The sequence below is a fragment of the Thunnus albacares genome, chromosome 5, assembly GCF_914725855.1.
Source record: "Thunnus albacares chromosome 5, fThuAlb1.1, whole genome shotgun sequence".
Classification (NCBI taxonomy): Eukaryota; Metazoa; Chordata; class Actinopteri; order Scombriformes; family Scombridae; genus Thunnus; species Thunnus albacares.
Genome location: NC_058110.1, coordinates 5,431,747 through 5,451,172, shown reverse-complemented (window position 1 = coordinate 5,451,172; position 19,426 = coordinate 5,431,747). Strand labels below are relative to the sequence as shown.

Below are 19,426 nucleotides of genomic sequence, written 5' to 3'. Positions count from 1 at the left end.
GTTACATTCTGAGCCTTAATATTGTCAAAAAAATTATTTTTAGTGCAAAATGGTTGCATGGATGCAAGCAGGAGGTATTGACCCTATGTGTTTCAGCAACAAGAAACTTCCTTATTTTGTCTTGTAACATCCTGTGTACACAGGAGGTGGGAATATGTCACTTCATCTGACAAACACTGTAGCATTGCTAATTAGATCAGTTCTCCCACACAGCACCAGGATCAGCTGCTCATGTTATCGTTATAATAGTCATTGTGATTGCTCACGATGTGTCGATACTTGTGTTTTATCATATATATCAAATGTTATGAGAGTGTTGCTGCTCAAAACATGCAAATACAATACTGATTCCTTCAGAGGGCACAGTGCAGGTGGCATGCATGTAGCTGTAAAAAGGTCAACTGGGTTATTTTTACTGAAGGAAAAGTCATAAATTTGATGATCATAAAATAAAGATCTCAAGTTATAAGGAGTGTCTTTTTTTCTATGATTTCAAAATGAATTTAATTTCTCTGCTGTTAAGGCTTCTCCTTAACAGCAGAGAAAACAGACATCTTTGTTGTACAGTCTATGTATGACATCTGTGCATTCTGGTTTGACAGAATTATGATTTTGAGATTAATGGGCACAAATTTAGTCACACAGATACATTACAGCTATTATAGGTCTAGTTACAGTACTGTGCAAAAGTTTTTGGCACTTCAGATGTTTAAATTCTTATCCATTATGCAACATCATGAGGGAGGCGTCTGATTGCTCCCAAATTTATTCTTCTAGCCTAAACACACTTACCTCTGCACAGAGCTGGAAATAAACCATGACGATGCTGATCTGAGAGCAGGAGACCACCAAGATGATGAAGACCAGAAACAGGAAGCCAAAGAGGTAATAGAACTGATTCTCCCAGATGGCCTGTGGGTGGTGACACACACTTAAGGGGTTAGTTTGTATTTTTTGAAGTGGGGTTGTATGAGGTAGTTATCCATAGTCAGTGCAGGGATAGATGCAAATATTTTTAAGCACATCAAGCCCCCGAATTTGGTGGCTAAAGTATATTTTTGGTGGCCCAAATGTAATCTTTTGTAAAAACAGCCTTCCTTAACTGTGACACTTCAATAGATGAAAATAGTTAAATATGCCATATAAATAAAAGTTGAAAAAGAAAAAGTTTAGTAGAGACCATATTTATTTATATTCATATTTTAAAGCCAGTTATATCTGGTGAACACTGGCTGCAAGTTGAGTTACTTGAAGTAGCCTCTGGTGAGTAGATCAAATCCAGTGTCCAGTATCATCTGAACGCATGCTTTAATGAAAGGGATACAACTCAAGGAAATCTGACCTTTTGTACAAATGAGTTAAGTTGGTCAATGCCACAAATTTGCTGACCTAGAAATAGTTCAGAATCTTAAGTATTTCTTCTTCATTTTACATTACTTCTTGTGTTTTTAAATGTTTCTGAACTCTCAAACTTTCCGATTATTTCCAGGTTTACATGAAAATATTAGAGATTTTCAATGTGGGCTCAGACTTTTGGATCCAACTGTATATTATTGGTTTTCTAAAGATATAATGTTAAAGGATAATTGATCGCAAATGCACACGAGCTGCTGCTGATAATATTTTACTTGTTAGACTGAGACAATATACTGTATGTCAGTCTATAATAATACGTTTCATTCTGATATAAGAACAAGATTTATTTTGTCCCTATTCAACTGTGGTGCCTGGCCTTAAAACACATCCACCCTCACCCACGTTTAGGTTATTAAGAAATTTCACATAGGCTTGGCTGTGTTGCAAATTGGGCCTACTGGTACAGAAAAAATACATGATCTAAATTAGGGATATCAATGATTCATCGATTATGGGTTAACTGTCATTAGTAATTCAACTGATTGAAAATATATTAACCGATGATGCAGAGGATGAAGGATACCCCACCAGGTGGAGCCTCTAATTCTTTTCATGAGATTGAGTTACAGGTGTTTTTAGTGACCGCCCGTAAGGGCTGCACAAGCTGGAAAACAAACGCATCTCCCTGCCTTCTGACGAAGAAAAAAAGTTGCAAACTCACAACGTGCCTCAATCTGCTCACTATGTCGTCTGGTTGAACTCTGAAGCATAAAACTGTGAAAACTCCACAGAGTTGTTGTCTGGCGGCTGTGCGGTTCAGCTATCTGAAATTCTACGGTTGAAAAATCTAGTCCCAAATGAAAGGGCTGTCTGACGGCAAGGTGATATGGTGAAAATATTCTAAATATAGCATACACCTAAACTGATATAGATTTTTTTTAGGTGGGCCTTTTTTTTTAGGTGGCTAGAATGAGTTTTGCTGCTGGCCCCGTCCACAGCAGTACAGTGCTTACATTCCATGCTAGTACTCCTATCTGGTTCTCCAAACTGGGGAGGTGGGGGGTGCCGACCCAAATCTATTGCAGGTAATACACTGGCTATGGATAACTACCTCATACAACCCCACTTCAAAAAATATGAACTATCCCTTTAATGTTACATGAGTAACTTATCTAAATGTAAGTAACTGACCTTTTGGGCAATCGGTGTGTATAAAATTACAGACAGATGAAAGAAAATACACTCACAAATGATTGTGTGTGACACTGGCAGAAGAGGTGGTTTGACATAGAATTGATAAAAATAAATTTAATTGTACTCACGCTAAAAATGAAGAAGAGCTCAATGAACATGGCACCAAATGGCAGGATCCCAGCCATCAGGATTCTGATGGAAAGAAAAGAAAATGTTTGAATGCATGCTTCAATTTGTGGTCAAATCCTCCATCACAACTATCAGCCAGCCAAGTAACTGTCAGAAGATTAAAAGCAGATTGTTCAATTGGTTGGACACTCACCCTACAAACTTGTTCATGTACCAGCGCTGCTCGGGGACCTGCCGAGGGATCTGGTTGGTGCGTACGGGGTTGTCATATGGCTGCTTGCGGAAACCAAAGTAGTAGCCCAGGTAGACCAAGGGCATGGAGATACCGAACCACATACACAGCAGGGCCAACATTGTTGTGAAGGGAACCTTTAGTGGTAACAGTAAAAAGCAAGGACAAAGGGAGAATTGTCAAGAGATGACATAACAATTCCTTTTTGTTATGTCACTTGTTAAAAACATGTTAGCTTTACATATTTTTTACTGTCAACATACAGTGAAAAGTAGCAGCGCACATAGCACCATGTCGTGAACAAAGTATCGGGTGCATGGTTGTGGCAAGAATCTGTTTTGCAATGACTGTTTTATTCAATGACTGAATAAAACAGTCATTGCACTGTTTTATTCTTGCTGTGTTTCTCATTAAAAATAATAATGAACCAACCTTCTAAGCATTCGATTTGAAAAGCCTGTTGACTTTTGACATTTATCTTACATTACGCTACAATGTGGAAGGCTTTGTTTTTCATTTGTTTCTTATTTATCCGATTCCTTTCTGAATAATTACTTATTTGGTTCTTATTTAGTTTTAGCTAATTTCACTTGTATATTATTTAAAACTGTAATTTATACGTGTTATTTTATTTTGCAGCAGCATGGGATGGCTATGCAGGCCAAGCCGTCATCCGTCTTTTTCGTCTTGTTAATAAAAGTTCTATTTATATGTTTAATAACTACAAGAGAGTTTGTAATTGCGCTGTTTTATTGTTGTGTTTTACAATAAAAAAATAATAATGAACCAACTTTCTAAGCATTCTTGTTGTTAAAAAAGTAAGGGGAAGATCTAAAGATCTGACTTTAAAGCAAGCGCTCTAAAAGATATCTTTTTTCATACTTTTACTGCAAATAATTCATAAATCAACAATACAACCACAAAATGTTCAGTATATTTACGTGTCCTTGCAATTATTATTAATTTTTGTATTTTATACACATGGTGACACAAACAGAAGGGAAAAAAACATACTGAGTCGACAAATATCTTAACTTGTAAAATGTCCAGTGTAACTGATAATATCGGTGTTGTCACAAGTTTATTATCCTGTGGGAAAATTTCCTCACCGTGGCATCCCTAGTCAACATACACCATGAAATTATCGGGACAGAATCATTCCTATACAAATGCTATTTAAATAATTTGCTTATGGTAATCAAGTAGTCTACTTACAGTGTTCATTTTGGGTCTTTGCATGCATGACAACATATGGAATTTTTTTTTAAAACTACAGTAATTCTATTTTACTCTCATGATACATGTATGATATGCAATTAGCAGCTGTGGCACCATTATCAGGCTTTGCGGCCCTCCGCAGGTTTGTGTGGAGGTGCGGGTTGTGTTTGTGGGCATGTTAATTTGTCATGAAACAATGAGAAAACTATGTTTTATTCCTCTCATTCACCAGCTTTCTCACTAATACTGCTTGCTCTCCTCATCCACTCTCTAGCTTGCTCGATCACTGCTTCTCTCTCTCTCTCACTCACTTTCTCTTTCTCTCCTCTCTTTTAAAATGAGTCAAAAGCCGTCAGCAAAGCCTATCTTCACTTTTAATGTTATCAATCAAAGAGAAATGTCCTCTCCTCTTCCGAGTAACGTTTTTGCCCTCCCTCATGGCTGGATTACAGCTCTAATCAGTCTGATCGCCAGCTGTGATTGGCCACCGCAACGTTACAGGTTGCTTTTCTCCAAAAGTTGATTCTGGTTTAACTTTCTCCCTGTGGGCTGCTGTGGCCTCCACCCCCGCAGCCTAAATGCACAACCTGTCTTCTGTCAGCTGGTTACCTGAGGCTGGTGCTGCATGCACATTGAAATAATGACAGGAAAAAGAAAGTCATTTTCTCTCAATGAAAAACATAGTCTCCTTGAAGCTTATGACAAACTGCCAAAAATGAGCCGACGACATGCAGCAACGAAACAGCAAGCATTTGAAACAGCTGTTCTGTATTTTGAAATGGTAAATAGCGAAGCTGCCTGTTTCATTACTTTATATTAATGTAATAAATATACAAATATCAATTAGATGGTGATCCGCATAAGAAATAAAGAAAAAGAAAAAAATTTGGTTATAATAGTCATCTGCTTATAGTGATCAATTTGACCTGACAGACGTGATCACTACAAGTGGTTTCAACTGTACTATTTTAAGTACATTAATTTATATCACATTTTTGTCAGCACTTCCCAGCTGTATACCAACAATTGCTAGTATTGCTAAAATTGAAATGTACTCATTATGTGCTGATGAGCTCCTAGCTACTGTAGCAGCTGTAGTGACATTACAGGTGTGACTACAGGTCTGATGGTGCTCACTGAAACACAAAAAACGGATTAAACAGCTTCCTGCAGCACAGTCCACTGTGCTGTAGCAATCTCATGTGTAGTTTATACTGTCTCCCGACAGCAACCACATGCACAAAAAAAAATTAAAAATGTATAACTTATACAGCAGTGAAAATATTCCAGACCTTATAAATTATATTTAACACTCTTTAATGCCTTCTTTTTTGAGGGAACTGAATTTGATGCTTTTTAAGACTTTTCAAGACCTGCAGATACCTCGGTCTACATGCATGTGTGTCATGACACTTACCGCCCCAGAGGAGTGTTCCCCCCAGATGAAACAGTTGAGGATGAAGCAGATTCCAAAAACCACTGCAGGATACAAAGTTGCTGTCTGCAGGGGAGACAAAACAAACACCACCTAAAGCTTGCTGTTCAAAGCAACACTAATTTACAAATACAGTAGACGCCTTTACATATAAAAAATGTCTCCAAACAGACATTGGATGTGCAGTGTTGAATATACTAACTCTGAAGTGATAAGAAGTATCATTTATACAGAACTTATTACTGACTCACACAAAATGCTCCTTTCCTCCACCGATGGCCTTTCAGCGTGCGGTACAGTCTGCCAGCAAAGTAGCCACCAAATACACTGGAGGGGAAAAACACAGAGAGAGGAATAAGCAGTGTAACATTAAAGAAAACAGTACAACACAGTATTTAAACATATGTTACCTCTTAGTGAGGATCAGAGAAATGAGTATGGATCTTACCCCATGAACATGAACAGGAAGCATGCAGTAGTCATCAAGGCTCCTCTACTGGACGGAGACAACATGCCCAACATGGCAACAACTACATACACACACAGAGAGAAACCATAGCACTATTAGATGATTCCTATGTCTCAACTGAAAGCCACATGAACAATCCTTGGAGCTGATGCAGTAAAAGTAATGTTACTGTGCCCCAAATGCAGAAAATGTGAGACTGGGAACAAACCTAAACTTAATTTTATTATAATTTTGTGGTCTAACTTGATCAGCAATGCACACAGGAGGCGCAGTGGAGGCAATCTGAACCAGATGCTTCAACTAAGTACATCACAGATGTTCAGTGTAATAATCAGCTGGAGCTGTCGCAGTTACCGTGGTAACACATTCACGTCACACCCTCCACAGAGTCAAGTTGATCACTGCTTCACTGCTGAGTGAGTGGCTCAAGTAATAGTGATTATTCTTTCAGGCTTGACATAAAGAATGACGTGCCTGCCAAATGCCAACCAATAATCCTGCTGCAAAGTTGGTCTCTTAATGACAAAACTGGAGTAAAGATAGACATTCAGACTATAGAGGCTATAAAGAATAGACTACTACAGGAACAAATGCAATCGAAAAATTCACTGTATTGGTCTGAATATAAGACCTGTTTCATGGAAATACATCTGAAAGAGTGGGGTCATCTTACATTTAGGGTCTAGACAATTATGTGTTCACAACATCAGATATTCTTTTTGAATGGATAAAGTAGCTGTGTAAAACTGACTCCAACACTGAGTGTTGCATTATGAGTTGTTTGTAGTGTCTTAAAGTCTGTTTATAGTGAGTGTGTTAGAGTCAGTCAGCATTAAAAGTGTTTCATTATTCCAGTTTAACCTGCAGGAGTTTCTGAAGGCTTGTGTAACATGTTTTTCTGCCACGGAGGAAATAAATTCATGATAAGTGAGAACAAGTCCAAAGTATCTTCCACCATCTCTACTGTAGAAAAAAATATGTCAAGCAAAATACCCCTGTCACAGATGATAAGAAGCTCAAAAATATAAACAGACAGTCTTATAAATGATGACTGCTGGAGAAAATCGTTTCTGACCATTTCAAAGAGCCTGGTAGGAGATTGTGTAAGTATGTAACTATACTATGATGTAAATTATATTCAGAAAGTATTTTTCCAAAAACAAGTGTTATTATCTAGTCTTATAGTCAGAGTCACTTATAATCGGGCCAATACGGTATATTGGAACCAATTAATACACTTACCAATTAATATTGGTTACCGCAATGGTTTGAATGCCCTTGATAATTTGTGCAGAAAAGAGAAAAATCAATAACCAGATAAAACAGAAAAATCCACTAATTGATCTGCTGCTGTTTGTGTTTCTTGACAAGACATCAGTCTAATATTTGAAGACTGCTCCCCACTGGCATAACGTAACCAGTAGGTGACACAAACTGTACAATGTAGAATCTGGAAACTGTTCAGTCAATCCCAGCACTTCAACTCTAGTTACCAGAAATGATCAACAAACACAAACCGAGAGCACAGATCAGTGTGAAGTCATTCTGCCACATAGATGTGACCATTAAAGTCACTACAAAATAGCCAGAGCAGCTAGCCACTTTTGCTTTACCTTTTTGACAAAAATTATAAAATAAATAATATATATTTTTGTGTATATTGTAATAACTCAATGTTCACTATTTCACTAAAAAACAAAAATTCAAATTATTCCAAGCTGATCATAGGAATCTATTGAGCTAATCCTTTCTTTACTGCGTTATTGTGGATCCCACTGCTTTTCTTGGCAAGACATGCCCTGTATAGCATTCAAGTGCTAGGATTGGCCAGGCATCCATGCTCATACTAGTCTGCTATTTCCTAACTGTGTGTTCAGTGGATGTCTGGTGCTGAGTAATGTAAAATGTTAATTCTGAAGAACTACGAGTCAACAGTTAGAGTCAAGTCCAGAGACTGTATTATGTGCAGTGTTTTCCCCTAGGCTGACTGCTTTGACTCAGCAGCCACATATTTCCCCGTTCTCCATTTCTGATTAGCGCCTGAAGGTTAGGCTAACCCATTGTTGCTAACTTTGGAGCTAAACCCCTTCACTTTTCCAAGAGGAGCTGCAGCATTTTTTAACTGACACTGTAGTTTGTACTGTATATTTACTACCAGACTGACAACTTACTGCTAACCTTTTCATCTGCTCCACTCACATTCACTGTCACTTCTCTGCCACTCGCTCTCTCACTTAACCACTCACTCACCTGCTAGGCCACATTTTATGTACTGCCATATTTCTTAAAAGGAGCTATGCTACCAAGAGTTTCCTAGGCAACGACACAGAGGTTCACTCACGTTCCAGAGCAGCGCTGTTTAGAGGCTCCCAACACCATTGATTTCCTAATGAATGGATATTTGGTGTTATTTTTGGCATTAAAAAAAAGGTTTTTTTGGCCTGGCGGCGGTTCTTGGTGGCCTGGCAGCCCACCAGGCCTGTACAATTAAGGGGGAAACACTGATGTGTGGCTTGGAAAATAGCTATATGGGGCACTGAATTTTTCTTTCCTTCTTGTCAGATTTCTTTTCCCAGGACTGCTGCTGCTGCACCGGCCACAGCGCACCACAGGACAGATGGACATGTTACTATGGTCCACCATCAGCGTGTGGTGGCGCGGCTCCTCGGTACAGCAGCAGTCCCAAGAAAAGAGTTCTGACAAAGAAAGAAAAGGGCAACACTTAGAACTAATGTTTGCCATTACACAACACCAGACACCCACTGAACATACAGTTAGGAAACAGCAGGTTAGCGGCACGAACATGGACCCCTGGCCAATCATAGTGCTTGAATGGTATGCAGGGCGTGTCTTGCCAAGAAAAGCAGTGGGATCCATAATCTCTTCTTTACTGTACTCAGACCTAGATTGATAAAACACACAGATTTGACCAAGTTGCGAAACACACAAATCTGTTATTGAAACTGCTATCTTTCTTTTTTCTTTCTTATTAGCAAAGTGCAGAGTACAAAACAATCGAGCAGCAGCTTCTCAAACATCTCCAGTAGCAGGTCATATAAGCTGTCTTTAATCAACATTAATTCCCTGGTCAAAAATTGTGAGGAAGGATACTCCACTCTATAACTCATGTCTATTTCAGAGTGTACTTTTTCCCAGATACACTTCAAAGTCTTGAGCCAGCACCTGCAGTATTTGGATCAAAAAGATTATGAAATATAAGGTGTGCCAAATTTTGTAGGCTACGTCTGCTATTTCAATGTGTCAGATACATATTTTATCAACATTTAAATATAAATATCAGATTAAAGAACTCAGATGGGGGCCAAAAAACATCCCTACTGATGATACAACAAGAAAAACAAACTCACAGATGACAATGAGGATCATGCAAAAGAGCTGAATCCCTGAGCCCAGCAGGGAGCTGAGGATCATGGGATACTGAGGCGGCCTGAAGACGTCACCATGGACGTTTTTCCATCCCGATTCCTCCATGGTGTCCTCCTGGTTAAGTGGGAGAAAAATCTGGTCAAGTGCCTGGAGTATATTGATCTATTAAGCATCAAGAAGCTAAAGGTGATTAAGGTAAGACTAAAATCAGTACTCTAAACCAGCTGATTTGTTGTTAGGTATAGAGAGAAAGGGCTCTCCTAAGTTCTTATTTGGGTTTGGGTAAATCTGATAAGTTTGTCTGTTCTGTGGACAGTGGTGGAATTTACTACTGTCTAAGCATGGATGTCTGAGGTATGTGATTTGTTATCTGAATTATAAGGTTTTTGATAAAAATCCTGGAAGGTTCTGTATATGTCTTCTGAGCTATAGCATAATTTTCCCTGGGAGTTTTTAATAGCTGTGATAAGTGTTTCATTTCTTTTTCATTATTTTGTTTCAACTGGTTGGCAGCAAATTCAGTCTCATCTTTAGGATGTGAAATTGCATATTTTGATGCATAATATTTTTATTTCATTTTCTGCATCTCATTTTTTCCTCAGTGGGGGAATCAGAAGTTATCCTAAATTCAACTGTATTCAAATCTATACAATGAAGATTTGTACAAAGACATTATATGCAACCTTTCCCCTAAGATTTTCTGAGACCAAGTAAATTGTCTTATCAGGTGTGTATTTTCTTACTATGTCATCCTCTCTGTTGTAGTTAGCGATGTCCTTCCGTAAGGTCCTGATAATGATCATACTGAGAATACCTGAGAGAAAAAGGGCAGGAAAAGAGAAGGATGTCAGTCAACTAGAAAGACAGAAATGTCTGTCATATAGAACAAAATGTGCAGTTGCTCCATGTATGGTAATCTTTATTTAACTTCAACTTTATCATTATCCTGAAGGAAATTTGGTCTACAGCAAGCATCAAACACATCAAGTTACACAGAGACATATAAACATTGACAGTAACAAGCATAATAAATAAAAATCATGGAGTAAACCATCAGCTCCAGTAAAAACAAAGACTGAAAAACGAAAGATGGTCACAGTACAAGATTTAATATTATGTACTGTGAGTTAAGTGCAAAATAAATTACAAAATCAATTGAGTAAAATGCTGGGCTCAGTACGTAAAACATAATAAATACAATACAAACATATATATGGATGTGCCAAAAGTTAAAAGTCCTTGTTTTAGGCATTCTGAAACGGTGGCCAGAGGGAAACTGCCTTCCCTGTATGCATACTGAAGTGGGTCTAACCTTAAGTATCTCCTGCTTGACCAGCTCCTCAAAGTTTTTCATCACCAGGGAGGTGAGAGCTACAGGTCTAAAATCATTCAGGACTTTGGGGCTTTTACTTTTTTGCCACAGGGACAATAATGGCATGTTTCCATACTTTAGGAACTGTTTCAATCAGCCCTGTCCTGTGATTCAAATGTCACTCACTTGAGCAGCACAGGACTTGAGCACTCAGCCACTAATGTTGTCTGGTTCCAAGCTTACTGACCTTAGTTTGTTTAAAAAGCTTTGCAACAATAGATACATCAATTTTAAGAACAGAAGTGTCTCTAACTCTAAATCTAATTCTACCAAAGCAAAACACAAACAGCTATGTACAGGGTTGAGCACATGCAGGGGAATGCGTGTGTGTGTGTGTGTGTGTGTGTGTGTGTGTGTCAAGATGGCGACAGGGCCTGACGTGATGACGTCATCGGTCTGTGATGCGGATGTGACTATGGGAGGAAGTCACGTCACGCGAGACCCCAATGGCGGAAGTATGACAGTGTCTTGGTTAGACAACAGCAAGATGGCGCCGCCTGGTGGTTGGCGTCTTGCGCTCACCCAATTCTGTGAAAAACTCATCCATCTGATGGCGTATAAGGAAAGATAGAGCAGTGCTGTATCTAACGTTATCTGACCATCAGACGGGTAAAAAGATGTTGGTGCATGTATATGTGTGCACGTGTGTGTCTGTGTGTGTGTGTGTATTAGTCGCAAGAGAGGGAGAAGAAGGAGGGAAAGCGATCGTGAGGGGAAGAGAAGCAGTTCCTTTGTCCACAGACAGCATGTGTACTGATGGCAGTCTGTAACGCACGTTATCTGGTTTCTGATCGACAAAGCAACTTACTTACTCACTCACGGTGGCACAAACACAGCAGTAGTCCCGAGCAGGACAAACACAAAACAGTCTAGTGTGGTGACCACAACTAAACAGGCAGCAAACTTAAAATACTCCTAAGAGTAAAGCAGGAAAAATGGACTCCGCAGTCCGTCAACTCACACAGCAAACAATAGCAATAGAGCTAAAAAGCTAAATGCTAAACAACAGCACTGATGCTAAAGAGAACACACAACTAACACTGCCTCTGCCCAGACGTATGCCTTTTACTTGGTCACTTCAGAAAGCGAGCAGGGTGTGTGAGAAGTCCGTCTTTCTGTCTGGTTCTGTCCGGCTCTGTCCTCGGCTCGGATGCAGACGGTGGCCATTCTCGCACAGTCGGCAAATGTTTAACGGCAGCTGGCTGATTTTCAGCGGCGTGGAGGAGAAAACAGCAGAGTCAACTAAGTGAAGAAGAGCGGGACAGAGAAGTTCCACGTCTTCCTAAAGAAACTTAGTTTCTTATTCCTGCAGGGGAATTTGAGGGTGCTGGTTGCAGCAGCGGCCTCTCTTGGATCCAGGAATGTGATCGGGTGAACATGGGCGAAGTCTCGTTTCATCCAGCGAGGGGAGTCTTCGGTGACGGAAAAATGTGCGTGGGGTACCTACGTTAGCGAAGCTGTCTCACAGGAGGACGATGTTCCTCCTTGCTCAGTTCACAATGACGGCGTATTTTTCAGGGCGTGCTCTGATTTGAAAGGGGCGGGGATGTCATGGCTGTGTCATCAGGACGCTCTGCTGTGCAGGAGCGTCTCCGCCAATGAGAGACTGTATGTTGACTGTTCCTTGCTGAGGTGTGAAAATTGCAAAGCATCACTGGAAATGGAGTTTGCAATGGACTCCCATTGTCTGTAAGCAGCATTTTGGCACTATTCCTTTGTCTCTGGGGAAACAAAGGAAAAAGCACCTCGTGGTCAGGCTTCAGTGGGTGCATGTAGGCCTTCTCTGTGTGACCTCGTGGTTTGAGGCCCAACAATTAGTTTGTTCATAAAATTTGTCTGAATAAAATCTCAAATAAAAACTATTTAATTCATCAGCCAGCTGCACATTAGCAGTATAACCATTCAAAGAGACTGTGTTGTTGTATTTATGCAGACCTGTCACTGATTTCATGCCATTCCAAACAGACTTAAGGTCATAGACATTGAATTTGGATTTGATGTTTTCCTTATATGCAAGTTTTGCCTTTGCAATTTCAGCCCACACTACTTTTCTAATTTCAGCATAAGCAATTTTATCCCCACTTCTGAAAACAGCATTTTTTTCCTGAAGCAGTTTCAACTCCTTGGTGATCCATGGCTTGTTGTTCGGATAGAAGACAACTGCTTTTATTGGCATCACACTCTACACAAAAAGAGATATAGCTGCACACTAAATCTGTCAGTTCATCAATGTTATTAGATGATTTCTGAAAGATGGACCAGTCTGTGCAGTGAAAGCACCCCTGTGGGACCAGAGTGCTATCCTCACTCCACACCTGTACTTCAAGTGTCTGCACTTTATCCCTATGTAGCACAGTCCTATATGTGGGGGGCAGGTGCATCACATTGTTATATGGTGTTTATTCACCACAGGGTGAATAAAGGTTTGCAAATTGATCCACTGAGAGAATATGCTATTGAAATCCAGGGAGAAAGTCCTTGATTGTAGTGGATCCTGTTTGTATGAGATTTGACAAACAATCCTAAGGCGAGGTTCAGCATGGTTGTCAGGAAAAGTAGGAATAATATCTCCATCTTCGACTTGGTCACGGTAAACACATTGTAAAAAAGCATTCACAAAAAACGGTACAGCAGGAGAACACTAGTTTAAAGCCTAGTGAACACTGGTTAACTAAACAATAATTTATAAGACACAGACAGACATGTGGACACCTGCTGCCAGTCGCCACAGGGGCAGCGCCTTTTTCTTGTGGTATATGGGTGCCCAATACTACTTCATTATGTTGATATGCACCTATAAGAGATTGAGCTGAGCAGGATCCGTCAACAATCGGACATACCAGACAGGAAGAAGACAACTACCACAGAGTTGACAATGGAGAACCAGTGAATCTGGACATCGCTCATGGTCAGGTACGTGTCCCATCGAGACGCCCACTTCACCTCGCTCTCCTGCACACATGACACAAGGGGCTCAGCATCTTTTATATAGCTTTAGTCATCCTGACAAACTGAAACAGCTGGAAAATATTAAATGCAACCAAGTTTCACATCAGTCTTGGGTGACTTGGTTAGGAATAGCTAGACCGATAAATTGGTCAAGCCAATATTTCGGCTCATATTAGCTTGTTGCAGATATATCTGAATCTATGTGTATATCAGCTGATACCTAACAAGAAATTACAGAAATGGCAAACTAATATAATATAATATATAAATAATACAGCCATTTTGGTTGTTATATAAAATGGTCTGACTCCTGGTCACAAGATGTTTCAAATAACAGAGCAGTCACTGACCTCCCAGTGAACAGAGTAGGTGAAGAGGACCTCATTCTCCTTGTTTGGATCAATCTCCTGAGGGGCAGAGCCACTGGCCTCAGGCAAGGTGCAAGTCTTGTCTTTTTCCACAGCCTTCAGATCTGAGAATGAATACAGAGTGAGTAACAGTAGACATAGACAACCTCCAGCTCCTCAAAGAGAGTGTGTTGACACCTACCATCTACTTTTACACTTTGGGGTACGACCTCAAATCGCACCACCCTGTAGTCGTGGATTTCTCCCTGCTCCAGCTTCTCCCTGTGAAAGTACAGGATGAAGGACAAGTGGTTGTGCAGATAAAACTGGGAGGGAGGGAGAGAAGAGAAAGACAAAGGTCAGTACACTTCATGTGGAAAGACCTCAAACATAAATGGTTTCATGTTTTTCTGCATTTCAATTTTTAAAATGTAAAAATAAAAGGCAAAAAACATGTTTTTGCCTGTTACTGAGTTATAATCCTCACATTTTTACACATGCATACACACACATACAAACACACACCCCTGCAGAGGGCCAGTAGTCAAGTGTACAAATCTGAGCTACGTTACATTAAAAACGTTTAATCTGTTATGTTGGTCAGTAAATGACAATATATTCTCATATAGGCAAAGGACTGTAAAATGCTTACAAATGAATGCAGTTTACTTTTTTAAATCAAAAAGCTGTGTACTCTCATACACTTTTCTCTGCTTTTATTCTGTTCATCAGACCATCTACCCATTTATGTTTCATGTTGCATTTCAGTGGACTAAGGACACAAGTAAATGGTTTGGTACTCAGTGCACTGGATCAAAAAAATAGTGCCACCTATTTATTTATTCAACCATGACTTGGTTGAATATTGACTCTGAATCGAATTGTGACATTGAGAATCTGAATTAAATAGAGAGATTCCTGAAGATTCCCAGCCCTTGCTGTAGGGATACACACTGTTCTCTGCAAATTAAAAGCATGAGAATGTGGAGATTAATTTGAAGAAAGAAAACATTTTTCAAGACAATCAATGAAGCGTGTATTTGCAGAGGCAAGGCACAGTGGAGCTGTCTCGTCCTCAGACAGATTTCATGAGGTGATAATATGGGCATTCAAAGTCAGCCCTGCAGTAAAACAACAGAGGTGGCTGTATTGGTGGGAGCATAGGAGGCTGGGAGTTACTACTGAGACATGAAATACCATCAAGCAAGTCCAGTTTGAGTCTTAATCTGTGAATCTGAAGGCTAATATAAACAGGTGTTTATATTACAATATACTCACAAACAGGATTTTACAACTTAAAACTACCAAGTCATATATATTTAAACAGCAGAAATACCATAAAAAGTAAAAGTAAAGTAATCCACCAGGAATGTGCTCTTGCACATATGTGATTGGACAACATAGTGCGCCTTGCTAGGTAATATTGCATTTTGTTGCAAAAACTGAACCTGGTTAAACTTTTTTTGCCTGACAACCCTCAGTTTTTTTGCTGGAGTCATCTGCACTGGGACTCTCACCACACCGTCCAGTGTGTTTTTTCACACAGAGCTAATGTCTAAATGGGCCTTTATTGCCAGGACAGCTACTGTAGGTGACGACAGTATCATAAATATGTCTTCATATGATATGTACATGAGTCTACCACTGTGTTGTTACCTAGGAAACTATTGATAGCGTAACTCTGTTAAGGAATACGGCATTGCATAGTATGTTTGCGTAGCGAGTGGGAAAGAGCGAGCGGCAGGAAAGTGACGGTGGATGCGAGCTGAGCAGAGGAAAAGGTTAGTAGTAAGTTGTCTGGCAGTAAATGTACAGTACAGACTACAGTGTGTCAGTTAATAAATACTAAAAGGTCACGTCTGTTGTTTCCCCAAGTGCTGGAAAAGTGAAGGGGGTTAGCTCCAAAGTTAGCAACAATGGGTTAGCCTAACCCGAAGACACAAAACAGAAATAGAGAACAAAGAAATGTGTGACTGCTGAGCTCACTGTGCACTCTGTCCCGTTACAGCTCCACGCGTGACTAATCGATTAGTTGAAGATTATGTACGATTTCAGTCGACCAAGATTTTCTTTGGTTGACTACAGCCCTAATTTTTCCAAGACCTGATTTGTTTTGTATGCAACATTTCTAATTCCACTCTTCTGACCATCTGTGTACCTATATTCTCCACTTCTTTCCACCTCTAAACAATATATTGAGGATAGAGAAATTTAATCCTTACCTTGTTGTTGTCAACAAAGCCCAGTCTGTAGCCATGTTCAAACTGTATATCTTTCACAACGTCTTTCCTCTGCTCCTCTTCTCCTCCTGCCTCTCTGTTGGGGTAAAACTCTAATCTGGTTGCAACTGGCAGGTTATCTGCAATACTGAGAGGCACAGGGAGGTGTTCAATTAATTTTGGTTTACATATTGAACATTAAGAAAAATCTAAGTATTAGAGACCTAGGTTATATCAAAGACATGTTTGGGAACAGGAAAAAAAACTATAGAACAATCTTCCAACTGCATTATTAGCTGCTACAAAATATTACTTAAAAGTAAATGAATGCATGATGATGTACATAGCAACAGGTCAAGATAAGGATTTTAAAGTATACAACAGCAAGGAAGGGATGCTCACAGGTGAACATAATACTCCTCCTGTATTCGCTCAGCAACCAGCTTGCTCTCTTCTATGCTGAGCTTTTTCTTGTTGCACACCATCTCACATTTCTTGTCCTTATTCATCTCTACATTGTAGAGGGTATTCACAATACGGTCCCCACGTAACACCTCACCTACAAAAAAGAATTACAAAAATTAAAATGTATATCAAAAAACACACTTTTTAAAGTAGTATCATGTAAGATTACATTTCCTGATTAGGATGATGTCAAATTAAGAGAAACATTTAGAGAAATTTCTCAGACCACATTCTGCAAATGTAAGGAGTAGAGAAAGCGGTGACAGTCCACTTACCCAGGTTCTCTCCCTTGTAGAAAACAGAATCTGGCATACAGTAAGGCAGGGAGTAGTATTCATAAGGAAGTTGGGTTCGGGAGCTGGTCAGCTTCACTGCCTGAAAAACAAATGATGTTACTGACTGACTAATTTAGAGTGATATGCAAAACTGTCTTGACAACTTGATCTAGTTAACACTGGACACGGCACTTTGTCTGTGGGTTTTCTAACCATGATCAGTAGGACCAATGTTTATAACAGAGTCACTTCCTGCCAGCCACCTCCATGAGACAAGCTCTACAGCCCACAAAAATATTAGGTGCATGGTTCAACCCATGGCTGCCCAAAGGCAACTACAGTCTCTAAAAGTGTTTCACATATAACCTGTTTGGTTTGTTTGAGCTAGTATGGTCTCACTCCGGTCTGGACTGACACCCACATTTTCAGCTGGTCTCAGTCCAAACCAGAGTTCCATCAATCTGACTCTGGCATGGTTTGTTTGTGGTGTGAAAGCAAAACGGATCATCCAAAGGACTCGTGATGAATTCAAGGGCTTCACTACTATAGAAAGCAGAGTAAGATGTCGTGTCCTGGCTAGCCTCTGTAACTCAGTGCAATCTCTTATTCAGCATTTATTTCATTGGTCTTTAGGAGAAATTTAAACATGTTCCTGGGGACCAATCGGCTCCACTACAGCACTTGCTATCAGAGGCTGTCAAGCTTAGATGTTTAATCCAAAATGGGCTTATAGGACATTCTGTTCGTCAGTCCACAAAAAACTGAAATATTGAACAAACAAGAATACACAAATGTGTCTAAACATATGGCGTGAACAACACATACTACTGAGAAAAAGTTCCAAGGTTGGATTTGTAGTTTTTTATGTTACTAAAAATGTTAATGGGATTTTGAATGAGGTTTTCTTACTCCTGGAACAGAACCTGGAAGTTCCGGTTTCACTTGGGCTCTCTATTAAATCCATCATCTGATCATGGGAACTGTATAAGTGAGCTATAAGTGAGCTACATAGCTATGCAAGATCATTTGGTAGACATGGTGAAATCAAGTATGTGAGTGCAGGGATTTTCCCTTATCTATTAGAAAGAGTTCAAACAGAAGTGTGTTGTGCTGACCCACACAGATTCGTGTAGCATTGATGATGCAAGACGGCATTCACCAAAACTATCCAATCACTTGTCAACTTTGTACTAAGCTCTTGGTTTGTTTGTAATAAATCAGAGTGAACATGAAACAGACCAAAACTAAAAGGCAACAATGTCTCAATTTTCTTTCCTTTGTCTAAAAGAAACTACATGTGTGAAAGCAACCTGACACCCATGTTTTGTTGTGCGAGGTGGACACCTACATAAATATGGGAAGAAAAAGTCCACACAAAGCCAAGGACATTCATGGTGTAAGGTAACCATGTTCTTACCTTAATATCTACTGTTTCACCCTCATGGAAGTCTCGGGGAGCGACTCCGGGAACATAGAAGGGCCGCACTATAGGCAACAAGGACAGCAGCAGCAAGGCCCACCACGTCTCCTGCAACACAGACATAGCAAAATATTTTAACATACAGACACACACACACACACACACACACAGAATAGGCACATCTATTTACTTTAGACTGATAACAAATGCACATGATTTGTAACAGTGGTACTGACCTTCAAGCTATAAAAGAAAGAGAAGAAGGAAAGTTGCTGCGCACTGACTGCCCAGTGTGCGGCAAATCTCTTTCATGAGATGCCTTCAGGCGAAAACCTAAAACTACTTCCTAACAATTTCCTTCCATACCGTAACTCCATACACACAACCATGTCAAAGCTTATAAATAACAGGTTTTTGCCTCACCTGTAGTGTCCTTTTGTGAGGAAGGTTAAGATGCCTGGCTGTCCTCTAGCATTAAACCAAAAGTAACATTACAGTGACTTTCACAGGAACATTATCAGGGCTTTCACATTTTGGGATGTACTTTGCATTGCAAATGGATAAATTTTTAGTACAATACTACAGAAATGAAGGGGGATCCTTTCAAGCCAATAAACATCAGCAAACTATCTTAAAGATGGCCACTTGATACTGTCGCCCCTGCCCTCTCCCCCTCTTTTTTTGCAAAAACTACCTACCGACTATTTGTAATACAAAATTTTGGTCCTTCATAAGTACCTCAGCATCCTGATGTCTAAAAATGCTGCATACTAGATCTACTAAATCAACAAATATCCACCTAAACAGTGACAACGAGCCTCCCTGTGGTGGACCTGAAGACACTAGCAGTGAGTTAGCAGTCATGATTGCAGCAGCTATAGAGAAACAACGCTTCTTCATTGAATCCCAGTTCTCCAGCCTGAACGAAAAGCTTGATGATATCAAGGCCAACCTGGCCA

General features: G+C 39.8%; 1 protein-coding gene across 2 annotated transcripts in view; it reads right to left on the bottom strand.

The window, feature by feature from the left end:
• The window catches only part of tm9sf4 (transmembrane 9 superfamily protein member 4), a 32,051-nt gene that overhangs the window by 5,941 nt on the left and 6,684 nt on the right, over positions 1-19,426 (bottom strand). Inside the window, exons 1-16 of one of the 2 annotated variants that reach the window (XM_044351358.1) lie at positions 18,891-18,913; positions 18,465-18,575; positions 17,048-17,147; positions 16,710-16,866; positions 16,311-16,455; positions 14,291-14,414; positions 14,092-14,213; positions 13,633-13,744; positions 10,164-10,234; positions 9,402-9,534; positions 6,013-6,094; positions 5,816-5,891; positions 5,547-5,630; positions 2,873-3,048; positions 2,679-2,742; positions 793-912 (exon numbers count right to left, since the gene is read on the bottom strand). In XM_044351358.1, the coding sequence (XP_044207293.1) occupies positions 793-912; positions 2,679-2,742; positions 2,873-3,048; positions 5,547-5,630; positions 5,816-5,891; positions 6,013-6,094; positions 9,402-9,534; positions 10,164-10,234; positions 13,633-13,744; positions 14,092-14,213; positions 14,291-14,414; positions 16,311-16,455; positions 16,710-16,866; positions 17,048-17,084 (1,503 nt within the window). In that variant the 5' untranslated portion in view covers positions 17,085-17,147; positions 18,465-18,575; positions 18,891-18,913. Of the gene's footprint in view, positions 1-792; positions 913-2,678; positions 2,743-2,872; positions 3,049-5,546; positions 5,631-5,815; positions 5,892-6,012; positions 6,095-9,401; positions 9,535-10,163; positions 10,235-13,632; positions 13,745-14,091; positions 14,214-14,290; positions 14,415-16,310; positions 16,456-16,709; positions 16,867-17,047; positions 17,148-18,464; positions 18,576-18,890; positions 18,914-19,426 lie in introns of those variants that run through there. The other variant, XM_044351357.1, reaches the window with a different exon arrangement.